This window comes from Vombatus ursinus, unplaced genomic scaffold, assembly GCF_900497805.2.
Source record: "Vombatus ursinus unplaced genomic scaffold, bare-nosed wombat genome assembly UNPS02014799.1, whole genome shotgun sequence".
Taxonomy (NCBI): domain Eukaryota; kingdom Metazoa; phylum Chordata; class Mammalia; order Diprotodontia; family Vombatidae; genus Vombatus; species Vombatus ursinus.
Window position 1 is genome coordinate 9,370,076 of NW_020954577.1, and position 14,877 is coordinate 9,384,952.

Here is a 14,877-nt window from a genome sequence, read left to right on the forward strand (position 1 = left end):
TCTGGAATTATGAGTTAACTGAGGCAGGAGAAAGACACAGGACTACAATACTAGCATTTTAACCTTGGCAAAGAACTTTGAGACTAGCTAGTCTGAACCTCTTCTTTTCAAGAGAAGAAAATGAGGTCTCAATGAAGAACATAACTTGTTCAACGTCACAAAGTAAGTCAGTGGGACAAGCAAGACTTGAATTCAAGACTTGTGACTCCTTTTCCAGGTCTTTATGTGCTGAGCCATGCTACTTCTCCAAACGTTTCTATCCTTATATCTCTAGGATCTCTGATGTCATTATTGTCAGAATTCCCTCTGCTAATGCATAGAACAGCTGCCCCTATGCCTACTAGGAAATGCCCTTCATGAGTTGGGATGGCAAAAAAAAAAAAAAGTTATCCCCCTGAGGCTCTCCTGGTGATGATGCCTCTCCCAAATTAGCAAAGCCTTTACAGATGGGTATAATCTGCCAAAGCGTGGGTTCCAGAGGCTACTTTTAGAACCCTGGGTCACCTTCACACCAAAATGCAGCATTGGAACATGAGTCTTTAAATAGTGAGGCCAAAATACACATGGCAGAAATGAGCTGAACTACAAAAATTCAATTTATACGCCCCTCCCCCCTCATAAAAAATTACACAAAATGAACCTATGTATGCATGTGTGTGCATGTGTATATACACGTATGTGTATGTCTCTGTCTCCACTGTAGACTCAAAGATCAGTAAATGTCACAAATATACTTCCTTCTATACACCATATGTGATGAGTGGACCTGGCCCTTTTCCACTCTATAGATAGTTTGACTCCCAGAAGCTGACAGTTTGTGAATTTCTACATTTCACAAGTAGAAGCCAATTAGCTTAATTCCCTAGTTTAGGATTAAAATTTAAAAAAAAAAAAGATAATTTCAAAACTGTTCAGGAATATGTCAAAACAGGTAAAGAAATCTTCATAAAAAAGTAACTTGGATGTTTGCATTGCATTTTAGAAGTGAAATTAGGTCCACAGATGATGTTTTTCCTTTAGATAACTAGATCAGATAATGTGTTCAGAGTAGTTTTGTATTTGTGAAAATCTAAGTACTCTTTAAAAAAATATTGAATTCTATTTCAACACACATGCTTCAAATTGCAGAACAGCATTTAGGTGCCATATGTTTAAAATATTCTCTATATTGAATAAATGCAATTGGTTTCCAAAATTCTTAGTGCAATACAATCCCTGAGTAATTGGAAAACCAATAATGGTCTTGGAAGAGAGATCATGAAATAGACCTCCTCCCCTCTGGAAAGGTGAGGGACCTCTAGGGCAGGATGCTGTCAAAACAGTTAGATGAGCTCATGGAACCGGGGCCTTTTGCTTAACTGGTTTTCCTTGTTATAAGAAAGGGTTCAGTTCGAGGCATGAGGAAGGGGAAGGTTTCCAAAAATGACTGATGCCAAAACAAAAGGAATCAGTAAAACTTACTTAAAAATAAAATAAAAATAAAACCACTAGGGATAGAGATCTTCATTGCCCTCCTCTTCAGTAGTGAACAACCGTAGTTTGGTTTAAACTAAATGTATAGAAAGAAAGATGGCTTGATTGTGAAGGTGCCTATAATGTACATTAGCCTAGAAGAGGTGTTGACCTCCCTTAAGTTTGGGTGATGCTCCTACAGCACAGGTCTGACTGTATCGCTTCCCTGACTCGCTATTTAACTCTAACTTCATCATTAAACTGAAACTGATCTCTCCAAAATCAAACTGTGATCTCTTAGTCGCCAAATCGAATGGCTTCTTCTCAATCCTTATCCTTCTTGACCTCACTGCAGCATCTGAAATTGCCAATCACCCCCTTGTCTTGGAAAGTCTCTCCTCTCTAGGTTTTCATGACACTGTTCTTTCCTGGTCCTTTTCCTATCTGACATCGATTCCCAATAGTTCAGTTTTCATCTCTATACATATGATTTCCAGGTCACATACATGATTCAGCTCTTGCCTCTTGCTGAGGCCCTCCCAACTACATGCTTTTTCAGTGGTTGTCTTCCATCCCCGGAATTCTCTCCATCTCAACTTCTCACTATGTCCAGCTCTGGCATTTCTCTCAGCTCCAACCTTACATCACCTACTGCCTTGTGGACACCCCAAATTGAATGGCTCATAGGGATTTCAAACTCAACATGTTCAAAAGAGAACTCATTTTCTCCCTGAAGCTCTGCTATCTTCCCAACCTCCCTACTATTGTTGAGGGCCAAACTATCCTCTTAATAACACAGGTTCACATCTTCGGCGTTCTCCTCACTTTCTCTCATTTGCTCACCAATCTGCTGCCAGTTCTTCTCATTTCTACCTTCACAATGTAGCTCATATATGTTTCCTTCTCTCTCCTCACACAGCTGCCAGGTCTTTACCTCACATCTGGATTGAAAGTACGTATCTGACCGCTCCATTCCCCTTCTCAATTATTTCCAGCAGCTCCCTCTTATCTCCAGGTTCACAACCTTTTCCTTTCCTCTTTCCCCTGCCTACCTCTTCTACATTTACTTCCCTCCATGAACTCTGAAGATCCAGCCACACTGGCCATCTTGCTGTTTCTTGAATAGGACGGTGCACCTTCCACCTCTGTGCCTTTTCACCAGCTGTCCCCCACGCCCGACCACTGACTCCTGGCTTTGTTTAAGAATCAGCTCAAACCCCACCTTCTCCAGGAGGTCCTTCCTAGTTATTGTCTCCTCTATTGGTATGTGAGTTCCCTGAAGACAGGGGCCATCTTTTTTGCCCTTCTTTGTATTTGTTGTTGCTGTTCAGTTGTTTTTTGGTCGCGTCTGACTCTTCATGACCCCACTTAGGGTTTTCTTGGCAAAGATACTAGAGTGGTTTGCCATTTCCTTCTCCAGCTCATTTGACAGATGAGGAAACTGAGGCAAACAGGGTTAAGTGATTTGTCCAGGGTCACACAGTTAGTAAGTGTCTAAAGCCAAATTGGAATTCAGGAAGATAAGTCTTCCTGACTCCAGGCCACTCTATCCACTGTGCCACTTCGCTGCCCCTTTCTTTGTATACCCAGTACTTAGCATAGTGCCATCTACAAGGTAAGCACTTAATGAGTGCTTGTTCATTGACTCCCTATCAGTGGTAGGATAAATACAAACTCCTCACAAGCTGTCTTCAGTCTCCCCTTTCAGCCTAATTACTCATGGTTTTTCTTCATTCTCTCTATGGGCAAGCCAAACTGGCCTTTCTGCTGTTCTTGATGTGTGACATTCCATTTCTTGTCTTGGTACCTCTGTCTATATTGTCCCCTATGCCAGGGATGTACTCTCTCAAACAAGTAACTGGGAAAAAAAAATCTCTGCATCAAGTTCCTTTGATAAAAATTTTATATCAAAGATACATAAAGAACTGACTCAAATGTATAAGAATAAGTACCATTTCCTAATAGACAAATAGTCAAAAGCTATGAACAGGAAGGAATAAATCTAAGCTATCAATAGCCATATGAAAAAATGCTCCAAATTACTAATGATCAGAAAAATGAAAATTAAAACAACTCTGAGGCACCATCTCACAAACAAAGATGATGGGAAAAAAAGGAAAATGACAGTTGCTGGGGGGATTATGAGAAAACAGGCATACTAACAAAGTACTGGTAGAATTACAAACTGGTCTAGTCCAGAGGTGGGGAACCTGCAGCCTTGAGGCCACAGGTGGCCTTCTAAGTCCTCGGGTGCGGCCTTTAGTCCAAGTTTGACAGAAGACATCCTTTATTAAGGGGATTTATTCTGTGAAGTTTGGATTCGGTCAAAGGGCCGCACTTGAGGACCTAGAGGGCCACATGTGGCCTTGAGGCTGCAGGTTCCCCACCCCTTGAGTCATTCTGGAAACCAATTTGGATCTATGCTCCTAAAGTCACAAAACTGTTCATATTTCAATCCAGTGACACTGTTACTAAGGCTACACGACCCGTCCCCCCCCCCCCCCCCCCAAGAGATGAAGAAAGAAGAAAATGGCCCATATACTGGAAAATATTTAGAGCAGCATTTTTTTTTGTAGTGGCAAAGAATTGGAGACTAAGGAGGTGGCCATAAATTGGGGAACTGCTGAACAAAGTATGTTACATGAATGTGATGGAATACTACTGTGGCAAAAGAAATGACAAAGGGATGGTGTCAGAGAAACCAGGGAAGATTTGTATGAACTGATACAGAGTGAACAGAAGAAGACAAACAACATTTACAATTGTAACAACACTGTATCGGCAAACTGCTCGGAAAGACAATAGAACTCTGAGCAATGCCATGACCAAACAGGTCAAAGGGCCAATGGTGAAGCCTGGCCCCTTTCTCCTGATAGAGGGGATGGACTCCAGATACAGAAAACAGACATTTTTAAACATGGCCAATGTGGGAATTTGTTCTGATCAAGAGTGTGTGTCCATTTGTCAGAGGGTTTTTTTCAATGCGGGAGCAAGATAGGAGAGAGGGAAAACAAATGCTTGTTAAATAGGAAGAAAAAAAAGTTCTTGGTCAGTACATACGTCTCTGTGGCAGGATCATAAACTTCACAGGAATTCAAGACTCTTCCAGAAACGTTGTTCCCTAAACTTCCACCACAAACATAGATGAGACCATTGGCTTCCACCATCCCATGGCTGCAGCGCTGGGTCAGCATGCTTGGCTTTGTGTGCCAGCTTTCTGTTCTGGTATCATAGCATTCAAACAAGTATAAAGCAGAGTTTCCTTCAGGAGAAAAAGGCCCCATCAGTGTTTATTTAACTTAGTTTAGTTATCATGCATGAATTCAGAGTTGAGTGAGCCAAATCATTAGTGACAGGAGGGAAGAATTTAAGGTTTGGGAATCAGCTTTATTCCTAAGCCACAAAAATTTCATGCATTTCAGCATAATGAGAATAAAATTGTTCCTATATCACACGTTGTTTTTTAGAGTGGCTAACTACGGTTATACAGACGTTGGAAAATATGGAAAGGAGAATCTGTTGGGAAGACTGTTTCGTGGGTGGCTGAGCTTCAGAAGAATTCTTCTGTTTAACTTTAACAGAAAAGTTAAATATGCCTCCAAACTCATGGTCCATGAAAGAAACTACCTAAACCAGCAATGTTTGTACAAATGGAGGAAAAACAGTCCCAAATGAGCCCAGATGGTAAACCCACATCTTAAAAAATCAGAACAAAGGAAAAACCATTCAGTGGAATTCCAAGTCCTATCATTTAGAATTTTTTTTAGCACATATAACAAATGGTCCCTCCTTAAGCGTGTGCTGTGCCACATTTCCCCATGGTCCTACCTTTGATGACTGATGGCGTTGGCCTGACAACCAAGGTCATTATTGATCTCCCCTGCTTGTGTAGGCATTACATTAGGAGCTAGTTTACCTCCCCCTCTTCTGCATTTGAATTGCAAATCCTGAAGGCAAGACCCAGATATTTCTCTTACTTTGCAACTCTGCCTACTATGGGAGGTTAGGATGATAATGTTATTATTGTGAATCACTGCTTTTCTCTATGCCACCTTAGAATTCCGAACCCTAAGATGGCTCCATTTGCCCATGAGAATGTCATCTCCTGAAGAGCTGGGTCTTGTCTTTTTTTTACATCTTTGTCTTTCCATTGCTTAGCACAGTGAATGACACATAGTAGGCGCTTCAATAAATATCTGTTGAAGGGTTTGAATTTGGTTGAATCCTAATTCCTTCCCTACCTCTGGACCTTGCAAATATTAAGACCAGAAAAAGAGTCCACACGCCAAACGTTCAGTACGAAAACAGCCGCAAAAATACTTAAACAAAAGAAGCATCAGCAGATGTGGCCTGGCGCCTTAGCTCTGGGTATCTCAGATGATTTTCTCCCCTCCGGCGACTGTCAGGGCACTACATTCTCTTAGGCACTGGTAACTTGGTAGCTTCATCTCACTGATTCTTGGGGAAAATCTGGAGTACGTGGTAGGTTTTCCGAACAGCTGGTGTTGAAAGAACAAGCTGAAGCCAGCTGCTGATGTGGCTGGCTGCGCGCAGAAGGGCCTCATAAAGAAGTGCGAGACCTGCAACACTAGAGGGCAGCTCTGTGCCACCACCCCACATGGGCCATGGAATGCCCACAATGGCAGCATCTACAACCATCCCACAGGTACAAGGCCATTTTTTCCTGATCAAACAACAGGTGGTTTAAAACTTTCCCACACAAAACAAAGCTACAAGGTGAACGGAAAAAAAGCCTTCTGTTGAAGGAGCTGGCTTACGTCAAGTCATTCTTATGGACGTAGCTGTTAGATAAAATTATAAGGAGGGGGGGGAACCCTTAGTAAATATACAGTGCATGTATATAGTTGAACCCTAGCCTAGAGCTGAAAACCCTACAACAGCAAAGGCAGCATCACATCTTTAGATAGTGCTTAATAAATGCCTTTGGAGAAAGACCATGGATAGTTCATTGGCTTTAGGAAGCCGTGGCCTTTTCTAAGAGACAGCTGTTAAAATCTGATTTATTAACTGAGCTGGCTTTAAACGTGACATGGACAATGGAGCAGCTTCTGTTCGGAGACATAAGAAACGCCCGCTGAAGCATTCCAAACATCAGAAAACTATAACAAAACCCCCAGTTCTTACCCACTTCTGAGCCTCCAGATGTATAAATTTTGCCTTCTGCCGCACAGGCTGCTAGGCTATCTCGAGGTGCCGGAGGTCCCAGTTTGGAATACCAGCTGTCTTTGACTACATTATAGCAATCCATCCGCTTTATAGGGAAGAGCTGAGAACCTCCCAAAATGTAAACTACATTGTCCCAGAAGACACAAGCCGCATCTCTGCGCTTTTCAAAGGGGCAGCGGATGTCCGTCCAGCTATAATCCTATAATGGGAGAGAAGGAGATTCAGCTTGATGAGCCAGTGAACAGTGTACAAGTTTATAAATTAACCCACACCATGTCATACAGAAAAACCAAATAATATCTTGTCCATGTCTAAGCATCCAATTTAAACTGCAATGATTTCTTGAGAATGGCTGTCCATTCAAGGGGTAGGTGGTCCCTACTTCCAGCTCTGAAGTAGATTTGGTGAAGAATCTTAGATGTATAAACAGACCTTTCCTAATATCTGTTTATAATAATGCCCAAGACAAGTGCAGTCTTGATGGTGAAAACACTTTCAGTTTTCTAATGTAAATTCACTCCCATATCTTTCTTTCTTTGTTTTTTTTTTTTAACTCCCCAACCCCTTGCCAGTTGGCGCAAACCCTTGGAAGATCATGGACTGCAGTGGGGAGAGCATGGAGGCAGGCAGCCTCACCCACAGGGAGCTTCTGGAGGAAGCGAAGGCAAGAAGGCAAGACAGCGTCTATGAGCATCAGTGTAGACCCCACTCAGCTGCCAAGGAGACCTTCTTAAAGTGACCTCATCAGGTCACTCTTTTACTCAATCAACTGCAGTGACTCCTGTTCCTTCCAGGACCAAATACAAAATCCTGTAGTGCTTAAAGACCTTCATAATCTGCGCCCCTCCCCCTTTCAGTCTTCTTACACCTTATATCTCACCTAATACTGTCATCCAGTGACACTGGCCTCCTTCTTAGTCCTTATACAAGAGACTCCATCTCCAGACTCCAGGTATTTTTCCTGGTTGTGTCCCATGCCTGGAATGCCCTCCCTCTTCATCTCTGCCTCCTGGCTCTCTTCAAGTCTTAGCTCAAAGTCACCTTCTACAGCCAGCCTTTTTTGGATCTCTCTTCATTCTAGTGCCTTCTCTCTGTTAGTTATTTCCTATTTATCCTGTATATAGCTTGTTTGTGTATAGTTGTTTAAATGTTTTCTCCCCCATTAAATTGTGAACTCCTTGAGGGTAGAGATGATATTTCATATTTCTGTTTATCCCCATCACTTAGCACCACGGTGCCTGGCATATAGCAGGAACTCAATTTAATAAAAATTCATTGCCCAATTGGGTATTTATCATGAATAATTATTAATGTTTTCATTAATGTTAATAATAAATAGTAGCTAGCATTTATATAATGCTTTAAAGTCTGTAAAGCAGTTTAGATTGATTATCTTATTTTGTCCTCATAACACTCTTGGGAGGAAGATGTTATTATCATGCCTACTTTACAACTGAGGAAACTGAGGCACACAGCGATTCAGTGACTTGCCCAGGGTCCCACAGGTAGTAAGCGTATGAGGCAAGATCTCTAAGTCTAGAGCTTGTCCACTGAACCACCTAGCTGCCTCATATCTATTTGATCTTGGAGGCAACAGGGAGCCAATGGAGATTACTGAAGAGGGGGTGACAGGATAACCATCTGGGCCATGCCTGCCATGATGACACATGAGATTCTCCCATCAGCTGTGACACAAAGAGATGTTCGTGGACTGGAGAGGTGCCGTCTACCTGGTGTGACGTAGAATGTTGCAGAATGCTCTGCTTGTCATGCACCAACATACAAACATATGTGAACCTCTAGTATCCTTTTAAATGATATGTGACTTGATGCATGTGAGATGCCTCAATGGCTGAGATTCCAGTTCTGGGATTTCCACGGCTCTTCTGGAACAGATGCTGTCCTTCTCTTTGCCTTGCCTCGAAGCCATCACCAGAACAGCCTAGGAAACGGGCAGTATGGTGGGTGGAGTTCTGGCTCTGAAGTCAGGAAGACGAGTTCCAATTGAGCCTCAGACAGTGAATAGCTATGTGACTTTGGGCAAGTCATTTACCTTCTGTTTGTCTTCATTTCCTCAACTATAAAAAATTGGGTTAAGAGTACCCATCTCCCAGGGTTGTTGTTAGTACCAAAGGAGATAATATTTCTAAAGCCCATAGCACAATGACTGGCACATAGCAGGTGCCAGGTAAATGCTAGCTATTATTAGGATTATCACTGTTATGTCAGTGTGAAAGAGCACGAGTGATGGCCTACAAAGTGGGCTGTCCTTCAGTGGGGAAGGAGTTAATTCTCATGTCCTCCTAAAATCCATTCTTCACTCTAGTTTGGCTAAGGTAACCATGAGAAAAACCCAGCAAAACCAATTTCATGAGTAGGGCATGTTGTTGACAAGGTGCTCTTCCATTCAACTGATTGAAAGCGCTGATTTCTTTCTGGAGCACGCTATAAGAGCTAACTTTTTTTAGACTCAACTAACGAAACTCTCTGGACAACTCACCTATCTTCCAGTTCCCCACCCCCACCTCCACCTCAGCTGATGGTGGTCAGGAGACTTCGAATTTTCAAAGTTATTCAGAAGACTCAATTTTCCAATTAAACATCATTGCAGGGATCTAGAAGTTGCCAAAAGGTTTTCTTTGCCCATAAAACGTTTGGTTGCTTTTGGCCTGATCAAAGGAGATAATGTTATGGAAGTACTTTAAAAAATGTCAAGGGTTATGCAAACAGAAGATGTTATTATTATTAGGGACCAAAGAGACAAATCATTCCAAAGAGAGTTTGCATCTGAGGTGAAGTAATTTCCTGTGTTCAAAGTAGAGAATGAACAGTCATTTGCTGAATGTGGCAACGCTGTAAAGACTAGAATTTAATCGCTATGCTCTGCTGACCAACTGAAGCAAAGGACAATGATAAAAATATAATAATCGGGAAGAAGGCAAGCACATTTACCCCTACAACTCAATCTCTTGCCTTTCTCCTCTATCCAGAGACCCAACTGCAGAACCCTCAGTACATGGGTCACAGCTAAAGATCATAAGCTGGGATCCGATTAATTTGACATGAGCCAAGTGAAATGAAATGTCCTCCAGTAAAGACAGATTGGAAATGATTCTTTGCAGAAAAAGACACTAGGATGTAAAATCATTCAAAATGGAAATTTAAGGAAATCCCTATGGAAAAGAAAAAACAGAAAGGAGGTAGAAATGATGAGGCAGGGGGGAGGAAGGGGAGAAGAGAGGAAGGAAGGGTAAATCCTTAATTATTCCCTCCACCCCAATTCTTCAACTGTCCACATCTCTGTTATTGTGTTGAGGAGCTCATATTGCACATGAGGCAATGAAATAAAACGTGTCAATATATGAGCAAGTGGGTTGTGGTCTTGACTGAACTGTGGGAATTCTGAAAAGGGAAAAGTAATTGTGGCCTGGGGTCATTTAGGGAAAGCATCATGGAGGAGATGGGCCTTGAGTTTGGCCTTGAAAAAAGGGTAGGCCTTGGAGTGTTCAAGAGTGGGGAGATCCAAGATATGCAGGGAACTAACTACCATGTGCAACCCAAAGACACTCCCCAGTGGATAAGTGGCCAAGGGATATGAATAAACAATTCTCAAAAGAATTGCAAACCACTGACCATCATATAAGAGATTGCTCCGAATCACTATGAATGAAGAAAACAAAACAAAACAACACTGTTCCACTTCACACCCAGATAATTGGCAAAGATGACAAATATAGAGCTTAAAACACTATAAAAATGTTTACTGTTGTTATTGTTATTATTATTGCCAATGATGGCAAGGCTGTGGAAAGACAAGCACACTAATGCATGATTGGTGGAACTGAAAATCAGACTGAAATTACACAAAGAAAATTTGTTAAATGTACATGTACACCATTTGAAGCAGAGATTCTATTGAAAGGTATGTGTCTCAGGGGTGGAGCCAAGATGGCAGAGGGAAAGCAGTGACTTGCTAGAGCTCTCCCCCAAACCCCTCCAAATACCTGTAAAAAAATGGCTCTAAACAAATTCTAAAGCAGCAGAACCCACGAAAAGACAGAGTGCAACAAATTTCCAGCCCAAGACAATCTGGATAGTTGATCTGAAAGGTATATCATGTGGGCCTGGGAGAGGAGCACAGTTCGGCGTGGGCACGCAGGCCGCAGTGACCCTGGAGCAGGCCTCAGAGGACTGAATCACAGGCAGCTGTGGCAGTTTCCAGACTTCTCAGCCCACAAACGCCAAAGACAACTTAGAAGGTCAGTGGGAAAAGTCTGTGACTGTGGTAAGAGAAGGAGTTAGGTTTCAGCTGCAAGTCCAGAGCGTGCCCTCAGGGCAGGAGCTGCGTCCTGAGCTTCTGGTCCACAGACTGAGGGGGAATCCAGTGGCTGATCAGAGGGGGATTGCACTGATCTCTTTGCCAGGGCTGAGGCAGGAATCTCTTGCTTTGCCCGTGCTTGGATCTGGGTCACAGTTCTGAGGGGCGGTCCTGGGGCAAGGAGGAGCGGAGGAGCTTGTTGTGGCGGTAGAGAGGAAACACCTTGCCCCTTATCATAGCACCTTGGAAGAACTGAAAATTTTCAGGTCCCTAGAAGTATCTCTGAAAACAGCTGTACAAACCCCCAAAGCTTGGGACAGTACATTCTCCACATTGGAAACAGACTTTTACCTTAACAAAGAGTTTAAAACTCAAGTAACTGGTTGGGATCACGAGCAAGTAGCACAAAAAGAGTCAGACTATATTATCTTACTTTGGTGACAAAGAAGATCAAAACATACAACCAGAAGAAGAAAACAAAGTCAAAGCTCCTACATCCAAAGCCTCCCACACAAATATGAATCAGTCCCAGGCCATAGAACAGCTCACAAAGGATTTTGAGAAGCAAATAAGAGAAACAGAGGAAAAACTGTGAAGAGAAATGAGAGTGATGCAAGAAAATCATGAAAAGCAAGTGAACAGCTTGCTAAAGGAGACCCAAAAAAATACTGAAGAAAATAACACCTTAAAAAATAGCCTAACCCAAATGGCAAAAGAGGTCCAAAAAGCCAATGAAGAGAAGAATGCCCTAAAAAGCAAAATTGGACAAATGGAAAAGGAAGTCCAAAAGATTACTGAAGAAAATACTTCCTTAAAAATTAGAATAGAGCAATTGGAAGCTAGTGACTTTATGAGAAATCAAGACACTGTAAAACAAATCCAAAAGAATGAAAAATCAGAAAACAATGTGAAATATCTCATTGGAAAAACAACTAACCTGGAAAATAGATCCAGGAGAGAGAACTTAAAAATTATCGGACTATCTGAAAGCCATGATCAAAAAAAGTGCCTGGACATCATCTTTCAAGAAATGATCAAGGAAAACTGCCCTGATATTTTAGAACCAGAGGGCAAAATAGAAATTGAAAGAATCCACCGATCTCCTCCTGAGATCCCCAAAGGAAAACTCCTAGGAATATTGTAGCCAAATTCCAGAGCTCCCAGGTCAAGGAGAAAATATTACAAGCAGCCAGAAAGAAACAATTCAAGTACTGTGGAAACACAATCAGGATAACACAAGATTTAGCAGCTTCTGCATTAAGGGACCGCAGGGCATGGAATATAATATTCCGGAGGGCAAAGAAGATAGGATTACAACCAAGAGTCACCTACCCAGCAAAACTGGGTATAATTCTTCAGGGGAAAAAATGGTCATTCAGTGAAATAGAGGACTTTCAAGCATTCTTGATGAAAAGACCAGAGCTGAATAGAAAATTTGACTTTCCAATACAAGACTCAAGTGGAACATGAAGAGGTAAACAAGAAAGAGAAATCGTAAGAGATTTATTAAGATTGAACTGTTTACATTCCTGCATGGAAAGATGATATTTGTAACTCATGAGACCTTTGTCAGTATTAGGGTAGTTGCAGGGAAAAAATTATATGTATGTATATATATATAGATAGATAGATAGATAGATGGATAGATAGATAGATAGATAGAGGGCACAGGGTGAGTTGAAAATGAAAGGGTCATATCTGGAGAATAAAATTAAGGGGTGAGAGAGGATTATACTAGGAGAAGGAGAAAGGGAAAGGTAGAAAGGGGTAAATTATTTCACAAAAAAAAAAATAGAAAAGAAAAGACTGTTACAGTGGAGGGGAACCGGGGGAAGGTGAGAAGAAATGAGTGAATCTTATTCTCATAGGATTTGACTTAAGGAGGGAATAACATACACACTCAATTGGGTATGGAAATCTATCTTACCCTACAGGAAAATAGGAGGGGAAGGGGACAAGAGAGTAGGGGGATGACAGAGAGGAGGGCAGATTGGGAAAGGGGGTAATCAGAAGCCAATACTTCTGAGGAAGGACAGGGTCAAAAGAAAGAATAGAATAAATGGGGGGGGGCAGGATAGGATTAAGGGAAATAGAGTTAGTTTTTCACAGAATGTCTACTATGGAAGTGTTTTGCATACCTACACATGTATAGCTTGCCTTTTCGATGAGGGTGGGTGGGGAGGGAGGAAGGGAGAAAATTTGGAACCCAAAGTTTTAAAAACACATGTTTAAAAAAAAATGTTTTTACATGCAACTGGAAAATAAGAAATACAGGAAATGGGGTACAGAAATCTATCCTGCCCTACAGGAAAATAGAAGGGGAAGGAGGGGAGAGATAGCAGGGAAAGCAGACTAGGGGAAGGGGTATTCAGAATGCATGCCATCTTGGGGTGGGGGTAGGGGTGAGATGGGGTGAAAATTTGGAACTCAAAATCTTATGGAAGTAAATGTTGAAAACTAAAACTAAAAATTAAAAACAAACAAACAAACAAAAAAAAAAAGAAAGAAAGGTATGTGTCTCAAGGAGATCCACAATATAAAGGTCCCATATGCATCGATATGTTTATAGTAGCATTTTTTTTTGTAGGAGCAAAAAACTGGAAAGAGGATGTCCTTTTGAGTGGGGAACGGCCAAATAAATTGTGGTACATTAATCTATATTGGAGTTTTTATTACCTGAATATCACAAATAAACTATAATGTATAATATAGTTTTATAACTAATAAAAGTGTTACCTTGGAGGAGAGGAAAGGACTTCCTGTCTCTGAAGTTTTTTTGGACCAGCTCCAAATGTTTTCAGCAAGGCCACAGAGCCTGAGGCTGACAGCCTACTACTCCACTTACTCCTACTCTCCAAGCCCACGGAGGAAAAGGTTAATGAGCAGCCATGGAGGAAAAATAGGGACATATAAAAAAATAGGAAAAATAGGGAAAAATCCTGGGACTGGAGTCTTCCAACCAAGGTGGAGTCTTAGGTCAATGACAAAAGGCCCTTAGACTTAAGGATGCTGGACATGGTTGGATAAAATTAGTCTTAATGAACAACAGCATGCAAATGGGCAATTTCCCAGTAGTTAAAGATCAGCTAAAATAGCAAAGGGTCAAAGGGGACACCAGGGACTAGCTGAAGGTAATTACTAATTAAGAATCACAGCTAAGGTAATAAATCATAAAAGACTCTTTGTTGCCCCCCCCTTTAAAGTACTCAGTTTGAGGATGGTCCCTGGAAGCCAAATCTTGAAGCACCTGGTTAAGGGGGCAACAGGCTCCACGTCTTGCCAGAGCCTTTTCTGAGCAGTTAATAACTAAACAATGAATGATAGGGAAGGACATTTCTATCTTCATCTTCTCTACCATGGAACATTACTATGAAATGATTTGTAAATTTGGCTTTGGACCAGTGAGAGACATTATGACCTATTAGCTTTAAGCAATTATCCTGACGCCATGAATCCTCTTCCAGTCACAGATGCTTTCAAGAGTGGCTGACCTACCAATGCCCAGCTCCATGTGCCCCATCTAGCTGGTTTTGGCAGACAATGCCTACAGTTTTCAGCATTGTTGTCTTTGATGGAGGCTTTTAATATAATTAACTTTGGGTTGGTTTTTTTTTTTCCATCTCTCATTATCAGGCAGCTTGCTGTGTTATCAAAAATATAGACAGCTGGAAATCACAGAACTCCATACAATATTAAAGAACAGACATTAGTTCTGATTTCTTAAAATTAAAAAAAAGAAATCTCCCAATTAGCTGATTGATACCAGGTTGAAACTTTTAATAGAGCTGCACTCAGGGTCAAAGGCTCAAAGGCTCAAGGGTTTTCCTTCATATGTGTGTGTATGAGTAAGGGAGAGCGAGAAACACACATGTATGTAAAATATGTACATATGTATATTATGCACGTGTGTGTATGTGTGT

The 14,877-nt window shown here is 41.5% G+C and overlaps 1 protein-coding gene across 1 annotated transcript in view; it reads right to left on the minus strand.

Moving 5' to 3' along the window:
• The window catches only part of LOC114050689 (kelch-like protein 7), a 55,684-nt gene that overhangs the window by 2,690 nt on the left and 38,117 nt on the right, over nt 1-14,877 (minus strand). Inside the window, exons 8-9 of the mRNA XM_027872551.1 lie at nt 6,598-6,838; nt 4,513-4,714 (exon numbers count right to left, since the gene is read on the minus strand). Of these exons, the coding sequence (XP_027728352.1) occupies nt 4,513-4,714; nt 6,598-6,838 (443 nt within the window). The remainder of the gene's footprint in view (nt 1-4,512; nt 4,715-6,597; nt 6,839-14,877) is intronic.